Source organism: Nannospalax galili, unplaced genomic scaffold (assembly GCF_000622305.1).
Source record: "Nannospalax galili isolate Female #2095 unplaced genomic scaffold, S.galili_v1.0 scaffold879, whole genome shotgun sequence".
NCBI classification, from domain to species: domain Eukaryota; kingdom Metazoa; phylum Chordata; class Mammalia; order Rodentia; family Spalacidae; genus Nannospalax; species Nannospalax galili.
In genome coordinates, this window is record NW_008346261.1 from 1840740 (window position 1) to 1852642 (window position 11903).

The following is an 11903-nucleotide window of genomic DNA, read 5'->3' on the forward strand; positions in this document are numbered from 1 at the left end:
TTTTTTATAATTTTTTTTATTTAATATTTTTTTTTTTTTTTTTTTCTTTTTTTAAATACCATATGTTATTTTTTTTCCCCATGCTGAAAATTGACCTTAGCACCTCACACATGCAAATGATACTCCCAGCCTTCCTATGTTCTTTCCTTTTTTAGAGACAGGGTCTCCCTGTAGCCCCTGTGGCCTGGAACACACAGAGATCTGCCTGCCTCTGCCTCTTGAGAATTGGGATTAAATGTGTGTGCCACCACGTCCAGTCTATGTTCTTTTCATATTAGACATCTCCTAGAGCCTCTCTACTCTGGTGGTCCTCTCATGTGAGAGAGACAGAGACAGAGAGACACACGGGGGTCAGGGGAGGAAGCTAGATGAAAAATGCTGATCTCCAGAATTCAGGCACAGTGGTCCGATATAGATTTTAAGTGGGTTACAATGAGGTAGTTAAGAAATCCAGCTGGTAGTTAAGAAATCCAGCCAAGCATGATGGCGCATGCCTTTAATCCCAGCACTTGGGAGGCAGAGGCAGGTGGATCTCTGTGAGTTCAAGGCAAGCCTGGTCTACATAGTGAGTTCCAGGCTAGCTGGGGCTACAAGGAGACCCCGTATCAAAAAAAAAATTCATTTTAGCTGGGCATGGGTAGCACATGCCTTTAATGCCAGCACTCAGGAGGCTGAGACAGGTGGCTCTCATTGAGTTTGAAGCCAGTCTGGTCTACATAGTGAGTTCGAGGCCAGCTGGGGCTACAGAGAGACCCTGTCTCAAAAAAGCAAAACAAAATTATTTGTGTGTGTGTGTGTGTGTGTGTGTGTGTGCATGTGTGCGTGCCTGTTTGTCTCTATGTGTACCACAGTATGCCATGACTGAGGAGGCCAGAAGAGGGCATCAGATCCCCTAAAACTGTAGTTATAGGAGATTGTGAGCTGCCCAATATGTGTTCTGGGACCCAAACCCAAGTCTTCTGCAAGAACGGCAAGTGCTCTTAACTATTAAGCCATCTCTCCAGCCCCTTATTGATGTACGTTTAACACATATAGAATATTATTTGTTTTTATTAGTAATGTGATTTTTCTAATCTGTATGTTTTTCTGTTATAGGTTCTCTACTAACCTTTTATAAAAAAAAAAAAAAAAAAGAATAGGCCCAGTTGTGGCTCAGCATGTCAATAGTAACAGTGCAGCTTGGTCAGTGTGGCAACCAGATTGGCTTTGAAGTGTTTGATTCTTTATTTAGTGACTCACACTGTTCCCAGGGACTCTGCTCTAAGAGAGAGAATGAGGCATATCAAGCATCTTGCAAAGAAAGATTCTTCAGGGAGGAGAAAAATGGAAGTAAGTGTGGCCCACAGTCCTCTCCTTTACACTAACATGAACCTCTTCCAAGCCTGGCTCTTTTCCTTAAGGACTTTTTTTTTTTTTTGGCCTTTTGAGACAGGGTCTCCTTGTAACCTCAGGTGGCCTAGAACTCACTATGTAGAACAGGCTGGCCTTGAACTCACAAAGATTCGCCTGCCTCTGTCTCCCAAGTGCCGGGATTAAAGGTGTGTGCTACCATGCCTGGCAAGGATTTTTTTTTTAACTTTATGTGTACTCCTTTTTTGCCTGCGTGCTATGTGCTCGCCTGCATAGCCAGAAGAGGGTGTCAGATCCCCTGGAACTGGAGTAACAGATAGCTATGAGCTGCCATGTGGGTGCTGGGAACTGAATCAGGATCCTCTGCAAGAACAGCCGGTGCTCTTAACCTCTGAGCCATCTTTCCAGCCTCCAAAGCCTGGTTCTTAGCATGTGTCTAAACCCCATCCCTTCCATTTCACTAGGAAAGTCATCTGCTTTTCTCCCCACATTCATGTGCTGGGGTTTGAACCAAGTCCTCAGAAAGCCATACAAGCACTCTACCTACAACCCCTGAATTTTTTTTCCTGGATTTAGGGCTGGGAATATACCCCAGGGGGCCTAGCACTTTATGTTCTGTGTTACCCACCTATAATATATGAATTTTTTTTCTTTCTTTTCCCCTCTAGTTCCAATTGCCCGGGCTGTTCTTGTTGACATGGAACCTAAAGTTATCAATCAAACACTCTCAAAAGCTGCCCAGGCTAGCCGATGGAAATATGGTCAGCATGCATGCTTCTGTCAAAAACAAGGTTCTGGGAACAACTGGGCATATGGGTAAGAATAATTCCTCAGGATTTTCAATTAAGTTGCAACTACATAGTTAAATAATAGTATAGTTACAACTGCATAGTTGATACAACAAGCACATTGAAATTGTTTTAAAATTTAGAATTGGGCCAGCATGGTGGCACACGCCTTTAATCCCAGCACTTGGGAGGCAGAGGCAGGTGGATCTCTGTGAGTTCAAGGCCAGCCTGGTCTACATAGTGAGTTCCAGGACAGCTGGGGCTACAGGGAGACCCTGTCTCAAAAAGACCAAAAAATAAAAAAATAAAATAAAATAAAATTTAGAATTGGAATTGATGAGATGGCTCAGTGGGTAAAGGTGCTCCCCTCTAAGCCTGACAACCTGAGTTTGATCCCCAGAACCCACATGGTGGAAGGAGAGAATCTATGCCTGAAAATTGTCCTCTAACATCCACACACATGCCATGGGACATGTGTGCTCCCCCACATAAATAAATACATATAATTAAAAAATTAAAATTTAGGGGCTGGAGAGATGGCTCAGCAATTAAGAGCACTGACTGCTCTTGAGAGGACCCAGGTTTGATTTCCAGCACCCACAGTTCCAGGGGAATCCAAAACCCTCGTCTGACCTCTGAGGCATTGTGCGACATGGGTGCACTCACATACATGCAAGCAATACATGCATACACATAAAATAAAAATAATTTTTAAAAAATTTTAATATTTTATTATTTTATGCCAGGCATGGTGGCACACGCCTTTAATCCCAGCACTCTGGAGGCAGAGGCAGGTGGAGCTCTGTGAGTTCAAGGCCAGCCTGGTCTACATAGTGAGTTCCAGGACTGCTGGGACTACAGGGAAACCCTGTCTCAAAAAGACCAAAAAAAAAAAAATTTTTTTTAATTATTTTTATTTTATATGCATGCGTGTGTTGCCTACATGTAGGTAAGTGCACGCATGTCATGCAATGCCTGCAGAGGACAGAAGAGGCTGTCAGATCCCCTGGGACTGGAATTACGGACAGTTGTTAGCTGCCATGTGGGTACTGGGTCAACTTTGCTTTGTTTGGCTACTAGATAGAAACTTTAATCCTCTCTTCATATTTAGAATTTGCCAACACTGTTGGTGTAAGCCTATAATCCCAGCTACTTAAGTTCAGTACCTGCCTGGGTTACAGAGTGAGTTCAAGGTCAGCCTGAGCAATTTAGCAAAATCCTATCTCCAAAGTATGTATATATATACATAGATATATGTTTGTATATATATACATATATATATACACACGTATATATACATATATGTACATATATATATTCTTTTTTAAGTGCTTAGACTATGGCTCAGCAGTAGGGCCTTTGCCCAGCATGTTTGGGACTCTAAGTTTAACCCCAATACCACTAAATTAAATAAGTATTTAGACCTCACCTAGCAGCAGCTCTCATTCTGTCTCTGCCTGTGCTTCAGGTAAAGGCTATTGATGAAACTAGGATCTCTTGCAGCCAGGTTTTCTGCCCACTTCACAGTCATGCTGCAAACTAACATTTTACCAATGTAATAAATCCTTGTCTGGCATTCCAGTTCTAGGAAATATTATGAGGCAGTAGTTACAAATTTTGCTGCACAGTAGAATTACTAGGGTAGCCAGGCAGGCATGGTGATTCTCTACTCGAATCCCAGCACTTGGGAGGTTGATGTAGGATCATGAATTCAAGGCTACTCTGGGCTTATAGTGAGACTCTGTCACAAGAAAATATGGGACTGACAAGATGGATTAGTGGGTAAAGACAACCGCTGCCAAGTCTGATGACCTGAGTTCAATCCCCGAGATCCATATGGTGGAAGGACAGAACTGAATCCACAAAGTTGTCCTTTGGCCTACTCACATATCATGGCTACCTGACATGTGAGTCTGTCTGTCTCTGTCTCTGTCTCTGTCTCTGTCTCTCTCTCTCTCTCTCTCTCTCTCTCTGTCTAATAATAAAATAAAGGATTCTATTATTCTCATTTTAAAAAGAGAACTTTCTAGATTCTATAAATTCACTCTTCTTCTTTCAACTATGTAGCCCTGGTTTGTCCTGGAACTCACTATGTAGACCAGGTTGGCTCAGACTCAAAGAGTTCCACCTGCCTCTGCCTCCCAAGTGCTGGGATTAAAGGTGTGTGTCACCATATCTGGCTGCAAATTCATGCTTCTAGTTATCCTATTCACGTGCTAAATAAATTTAACTTGTGTATTTTAAATGTTGTTAATCAGGGTGCCTATACCTTACATGAGACTCACTCCCAAAGCTCTGAAAAGACCTCTGTGTCCTAAATGTCCTTCCTCTGCATCACATCCCTCCTGTTAAATTGAAAGGTATTTGTGTTTGTTCCTTTCATCATTGCATAGTTACTCCATGCATGGACCCAGGCATGAAGAATCTATAATGAACCTAATCCAAAAGGAGGTGGAGAAATGTGATTCCTTGAGTGGTTTTTTTGTCATCATGAGTATGGCTGGAGGAACAGGATCAGGGCTGGGAGCCTTCATTACACAGAAGTTACAAGATCAGTATTCCAACTCTTTGAAAATGAATCAGATCATATGGCCTTATGGAACTGGTGAGGTATGAACACATTAATTGGAAGTTTTATACTGTATATTTTTTGCTGTTGAAATGAACATGAATAAACACTGGATCTCACACCTTCTTTAGAGTGTTGAGATATAGCTTCAGGACTGATTATATGATACTTACATGAATAAATGCTTCAGTTTTGGTTATATTTTTCCAAACATATAAAGTATCCTTTGTTTTTAAATATTTTTTGTTTCAGTTGGGTTTTAGCTTTGTTTTTCATTTTTTTGGTGGTTTTTTTTTTTTTGAGACAGGGTTTCCCTGTAGCCCCAGCTGTCCTGGAACTCACTATGTAGACCAGGCTGGCCTTGAACTCACAGAGATCCGCCTGCCTCTGCCTCCCAAGTGCTGGGATTAAAGGCATGCACCACCACGCCCGGCTTCATTTTTGTTTTTGAGATAGAGTTTTACTATATAGCCCAGGTGACCTTCAACTCAAGATCCTTCTGTCTTAATGGCATGCGCTACCATGCCTGGCTGAGGTGTTTTGTTTTGTTTTGTTTTTTAATTCCAAAGATGATGGCTAGGGATATAACTCATTAGAGTATGTGCTTAGCATGTTTAAAGCCCTGGATTCCATCCCCAAAGCCAAATAATAGCAGTAAGAATAGTGATAAATTCTAAAGATGACTGTGCTTCTCTCAGGAACATATTTTTGGCTTGGTTTTTCTGGCTATGGTATACAGAGAAGGGACCTTGACCTCATGTTGGGTTCATGGCATCATCTCCAGCCTCCAAATGGTTTTCATTTCTTTCCATTGAAAGGAAATTTCTATGCTTGCCAATTCCTAATGATCTTCTGAATAGGAAAGGCAAATGGAGGTTAGACACACCACCATAAGAACGATTCAGGAAGGAGGTGTGATGGTGCTGGCCTGTGTATGAGTCCTTACCGTGCACTTCACTTGCATCATGTGGTTAATCTCTGCAGCTCTAGGAGGCAGATGTTTTTGTCCCCATTTTACAAATAAGGAAAGTGAGTCATAGAAAACTGAAATAACTTGCCCAAAGCCATGTTGCTAGAAAGTAACCAGTCAATGAGAGATGGCTCAGCAATTAAGAACACAGATTACCCTTCTAGAGGATCCAAGTTCAGTTCCCAGCATCCCTGTTGGCTGGGTCACAACAGCCTATAACTCCAGCTCCAGGAGGATCTGACACCTCTGGCTTCTGCAGGCACCTGGGCTCGTGCTCGTACCATCACACAGACACAGACAGACATATATTTAAAAATCATAAAAATCTTAAGTCTCTTTTTTATAAAAAGGCATAATAACAGACTGAGGACTTGAACCCAGACAGGATGCCTTTAGAATCTACACTCAACCACTGATCCCTTTCGCCTTGTTTCTGAACCTCTTTCTCTCCAGGTTATTGTACAGAACTACAACTCCATCTTGACTCTTTCTCACTTATACCGGTCTTCAGATGCTTTCCTCATTCATGAGAATGATGTTGTCCACAAAATCTGTGCCAAACGGATGAATATCAAACAGATCTCCTTCAGCAATATAAATCAAGTTCTTGCACACCAGCTGGGAAGTGTGTTCCAGCCTACTTATTCTTCGGAAGGCTCATTCCACTACCGCAGAAATCCACTAGGTATTTACTCCCTGTGTTATTTGTAGAAAACTGTCTTTGTTCTAAAAGCCTCAAAGTTATTCTTCACTGTCTCCTCCCCTCTGCCTTGAGATGTGTCCAAGATATGCCCAGAAATCTTCCTTCAGATCTGCTTCATCTCTGAACTGTCTTACTGAAAAGTCCTGAGAAGTTACTGGATTTTTCCAAAAGTACACAATAAGAGTGTCTAGATACCCACTAACTACATCATTTGAGAAGCCTCTCTCCCTTCTTCCCTTCCTTGAAGTGCTGGGGATTGAACTCAGGGCCTAGTACATGCTAGAACTGTCCCTTGTTAATGCCTTGCAATTGATCTCATCTCCTTTCTGTCTTCCTTGTCCCCTTTCTGTTTTTTTAATTCAGTTTTGACTGTCTGTAGTCTCCATACCTGGTGGACTCACTTAACTTCTCTTGACCTAAATATCCAGTGGTATTTTTACTTGACAGCATCTTCCTCTTCTTCCTCCCCCCTCTATCTCCATCTCTTTTTTATTTTTTATTTTTTCTGTCTTTTTGAGACAGGGTCTCCCTGTAGCCCCAGCTGTCCTGGAACTCACTATGTAGACCAGGCTGGCCTTGAACTCACAGAGATCCACCTGCCTCTGCCTCCCGAGTGCTGGGATAAAAGGCATGCGCCACCATGCCTGGCATATCTTTTATTTTTTGAGACAGGGTCTTACTGTGTAGCTCATGATAGCTTCCAACTTCTGCTACTCCAGCCTGAGTTCTAGGATTATATGTTTGTGTCACCACTCATGGCTTTGACACCTTATTTACTTGTTTATTTATTACTGTATGAGGGTCAAATCTAGCCTCTCTGCCACACACATGCTAGGGAGGGATCTACCCTTTTTTTTTGAGACAGGGTTTCACCTTGTAGCCCAGGCTAGCCTAAACTTAATGGTAAAATTCTCCTGCCTCAACCTCAGCTGGGGTTGCAGGTGTGCCCCCCATCCTGCTGTGACAGCTCCCTACTTGAAATTCTCTTCCTTGATGTTCAAATTTCCCTTCAGTTGCTGTGATAAAACACTGACAAAAAGCAACTCAGACAGGAAAGGGTTTACTCAGCTTACACTTCCGTAGCATGGTCGATTATTGAGAGAAGCCAGGGCAGGAGCTCCAGGCAAGAGCCATGGAGGAACACTGCTTGCTGACTTGCTCTCTGACACACTGAACTAGCTTCCTTATACAGCCCAAGGAAGGTTGGGCTGGGATTTCCTATATCAATTACTGGTCAAGACAATCCCTCACAGATTTGTCCACAGACCAACCTGATAAAGACAATTACTTAGGCACTCTCTTTTCAGTGTCAAGTTGACAGTTAAAGCTAACCAAGACACTTGGCCTGACAGCTTGAGAGCTTCATCCATCATCTTTTCCCTTCCCTTGCTCTCCTGTATTTCTTGAGCATTTTTGTTTCTGTCTTACATGTTTTCCACTGTGATTCCTTCTTCAGTTTTTATGTAGCTCTATTTCTTCAAGTGGTGCTTTAGTAATTCAGAGCATGTAAATGCAATTGGCTCCTTAATCTTTATCTTCAATTTCATGTCCTTCCCAAACAGCTCCTATCCCAGTCTCCTCTCCACCCCTTTTGTCCCTCTACTCCCTCCCCTGCCCCCCAGCCAGCTGGCTTTGAACCTCTGGGCTCAAGTGATGGAGCTATAGCTGGCACTAAAGCTATGAGTCACTGGGCCTCAGTGGACCAGAATTTGTATGGAGTTTGTTTACCACTCTTCTCAGTACTTAAAAACTGTGCATAGCAGCTGGGTGTGGTGGCCTTTAGTCCCAGCACTTAGGAGGCAGAGGCAGGCAGAACTCTTTGAGTTCAAGGCCAGCCTGGTCTACATAGTGAGTTCCAGGCCAGCTGAGGCTACAGGGAGACCCTGTCTCAAAAAAACCAAAAAAAAAACAAAAACAAAAACTTGTTGGATGGAGAATGTATTTTTTTAGTGTGTTTTTGCACTGCTGGGGATGGAACCTAGGGCTCTTCACATGCTAAGCAAAGGTTCCACCACTGAACTCCACTTGGTACATGAAAAGAAGTATATGGATCTGGAGTTCACAGAAGTGATGTGGGCTTCTGATGTAAACTGAAATTGTATTTAATGATTGAAAATTCAGAAGGGGCATTGAGTACTCTTATTCCTGTGGCCCACTGTTACTTTTTATTTATTTTTTTAATCTTTTTGAGATAGGGACTCCCCATAGCACCAGCTGGCCTGGAACTTGTTATGTAGACCAGACTGTCCTTGATCTCAAAGAGATCCACTTGCCTCTGCCTCCTGAGCGCTGGGATTAAAGGCGTGTGCCACCATGCCTGCTCCAATGTTTCTTTTGACAGCATATTTTCAGACCTGTTCTATTGCTTTGCTTTGGATAAAGCTTCCTTGTTACTCTGGAAAAAAGAAAGGTAGCGGCAGATTGAGAGATCCCACGCTGCCATGTGGTGTCGCTCCCTGCACCTGGGCTCTGATTTTGCCAGAAAGAGAAAGACTAATGGATTGCGAGGGCAGGAAGTCAGTGGACTAGGGTCTCAACTAGGTCCAAGAATTGTTAAGGTGAGAGTTAAAGAGAACTGGAAGGGAGACCTAGCAAGGAGCAGTAGAGCACTGCCTAGCATGTCAGACCCCAGCACTGTAAAAAGAAAAAAAAGGCATTAAGCTGGGCGTGGTGCACTAGGCTATCCACCCCTACATGCATGTATTGTAGACTGTTGCATGCAACTCCTTCTTTCTTTGTCTGGCTTTTTTTTTTTTTTTTTTTTTTTAAATACTGGATTTTGTTCTGTTGCCTGGGTTAGTCTTGAACTCCTGGGCTCACAAGGGCCTCCTGTTCTGCCTCAGCTCTGGAGCAGCTAGAAGAGCAAGCTGTGCCAGGCCTAGATCTAGAATGATTTCTAGGGCTATCCGGTGAATGCAGAATGACAAGCAGAGCATATTAGCTCTCCTGTTTGTTTTATTGGGGTTTAACAAGTATTTACTCACAGTTCCACAGTTCCGATTTCTTGGTTTCTGGGCTCATGTTTCCTTTTTGATAAAGTGTAGGGTTTTTATTTGTTCCTTTAAATTTTGTTTAAATTTATTTTTTATGTGTATGAGTGTTTTGCCTTTGTGTATTAAATGTACCCATGCATACAATATCCACAGAGGTCAGAAGACAGCACCAGATCCCCTGGAACTGGAATTATAGATGATTGTTAGCATCATGTGGGTGCTGGAAACTGAACTGGGGTACTCTGCAAGACCAGCCAGTGCTCTTAACCACTGAGCCATCTCTCCAGCCCCTGTTCCCTTTTTTTGAAACAGGTTCTCACTATGTAATTCTGGCTGGCCTAGAACTCATAGAGATCTGCCTGCCTCAGCCTCCCAAGTGCTGGGCTTAAAGGCATGCACTATCATGCCTGGCTTTGTTTGTTCCTTTTTTCAAATAGGGTCTCACTTTGTAGCTCTTGGCTGTCGTAGAACTGTGTAGCCCAGGCTGGCCTGGAACTCATGGGCAATCCTCCTGCCTCCCCTGTCCCCTGAGTGCTGAGATCATGACTTTGAGTCATCATATACATCTCAAGTGTGCTTTTCTGCCCATGGTAAAATGAAGCAAAGATGTAGTCTGCAGTAGACATTGTCTCTGAAAATTTATCATTCTAACATTTAACAGTTTTGGCTATCGAGAAAGCATATTTGACCCAGAAACACTGTCAGGTCATGAGTAAAGAAGCCAATGGCACCATTGTGGAATGCAGTAAATTTAGTTCACGCCTTTCTTTTTTTGACAGGAGACTTAATGGAGCATTTAGTCCCACATCCTGAATTCAAGATGCTGGGAGTTCGTAATATTCCTCAGATGTCTGAGAATTCTCTGGCATACAGCACGTTTACTTGGGCTGGCCTCCTCAAGCATTTGAGACAGATGCTTATTTCTAATGCAAAGATGGAAGAAGGTAAGGGTATTATAAAAATAGACAACCCACATACTGGGAAAAGTGCCTGTCTAGAATTCTGAGTATAAAGTGGCTTGGGTCAGTTGAAGTAAAGATCCTTTCTTCTGGCCAGGAGCCTCCTTCAGAAACTCACTGAGACACCACAAAGGGCCTCTCAATTGCTTTACAGTTTCATGACCAAACAAAGAACATTATAAATGAGTGCCATGTTATTTTAAATATTTTTATTACATTTTTTGGGGGGTGGGGGTTGAGACAAGATCTCATTATATAGCCCTGGCTGGCCTGGAACTCACTATATAGACCAGTCTAGCCTCTAATTTACAGAGAGGTCTCCTGCCTCTACCTCTAAGTGCTGGGATCAGAGATGTGAGCCATCACTCCTGGTTGGTTTTGTTGTTGTTGTTGATGATGTTGTTGTTGTTGTTGTTGTTGTTTTTAATTATTGAGAAAGGGTCTCCATGTGGCCCCAGCTACCTGGAACTCACTATGTAGACCAGGCTGGCCTTAATCTCACAGAGATCCGCCTGCCTCTGCCTCCTGAGTGCTGGGAATAAATGTGTGTACCACCACTCACCACTTCTTTATTTTAATCAAAGTAATATATGAATATAGCTTTAAAAATCAGGTCACTAGGGGCTGGGCTGTAGCTCAATTTGAAGTGTGCTTGCCTAGTGTGTATAAGGCCTCAGCACAACATAAACCAGAGGTAGAAGCACGCCCCTGCAATCCCAGCACTTGGGAGGTAGAAGCAGGAAGATAAGAAATTCAAGGCCATCCTCAGATGCATAGTGAGCTTCAGGCCAGCCTGTGGTACATTAGACCCGCCTCAAAAGGAAAAAAAAAAATCATGGGCCAAAGACATAGCCCAGTGAGTAAAGGTGTTTATTGCCAAGCCTGGCAACTTGAGTTTGAGCCCCAGGTCCACATAGTAGAAGGAGAGAACCAATCCCCAACAAGCTGTCCTCTGTGTGCTATAGCATGCCCCCACCAATAAATGCAGGCAATACACTCATACACATAAAATAAAAATAATAAAATAAAATTTTAATATTTTATGTATATGAGTGTATTGCCTGCATGTATGTGAGTGCACCCATGTTGTGCAATGCCCGCAGAGGTCAGAAGACGGCTTTGGATTCCCCTGGAACTGGAGTTAAGGCTGGTTCATAGTCGCCATGTGGGTGCTGGGAATTGAACCAGGTCCTCTGCAAGAGCAGTCAGTGCTCTTAACTGCTGAGCCATCTCTCCAGCCCAAAATTTTTTTAAAAAAAGAAAAGCAAGACCCACTGCAGGCCTCTCTCCTACACTGCAGGCTTCTCTTCAGGACCAACCCAGCTCCTCAGTGCAGACCCCGAACTGCTGACTCCAGCCCAAAATTTTTTTAAAAAAAGAAAAGCAAGACCCACTGCAGGCCTCTCTCCTACACTGCAGGCTTCTCTTCAGGACCAACCCAGTTCCTCAGTGCAGACCCCAGGAGTCCTTGGGGCCTCTTCCTGCCCCATCTGCCTTAGCATCTCTGGGTGGCACGGCCACCAGCTGCCCTAGACCAGCATCTTTCCTGAGCCAGGCTCCCAGGCCAGTCC

At 43.3% G+C, this 11903-nt stretch overlaps 1 protein-coding gene across 2 annotated transcripts in view; it reads left to right on the forward strand.

Annotated features, from left to right (window-relative positions):
- Positions 1-11903, forward strand: part of Tubd1 (tubulin delta 1) — a 52666-nt gene that overhangs the window by 22851 nt on the left and 17912 nt on the right. For both annotated transcript variants that reach the window (XM_029568119.1, XM_008842661.3), the window contains 5 exons: positions 1096-1329; positions 2019-2166; positions 4532-4748; positions 6131-6362; positions 10153-10317. In XM_029568119.1, the coding sequence (XP_029423979.1) occupies positions 1158-1329; positions 2019-2166; positions 4532-4748; positions 6131-6362; positions 10153-10317 (934 nt within the window). In that variant the 5' untranslated portion in view covers positions 1096-1157. The remainder of the gene's footprint in view (positions 1-1095; positions 1330-2018; positions 2167-4531; positions 4749-6130; positions 6363-10152; positions 10318-11903) is intronic.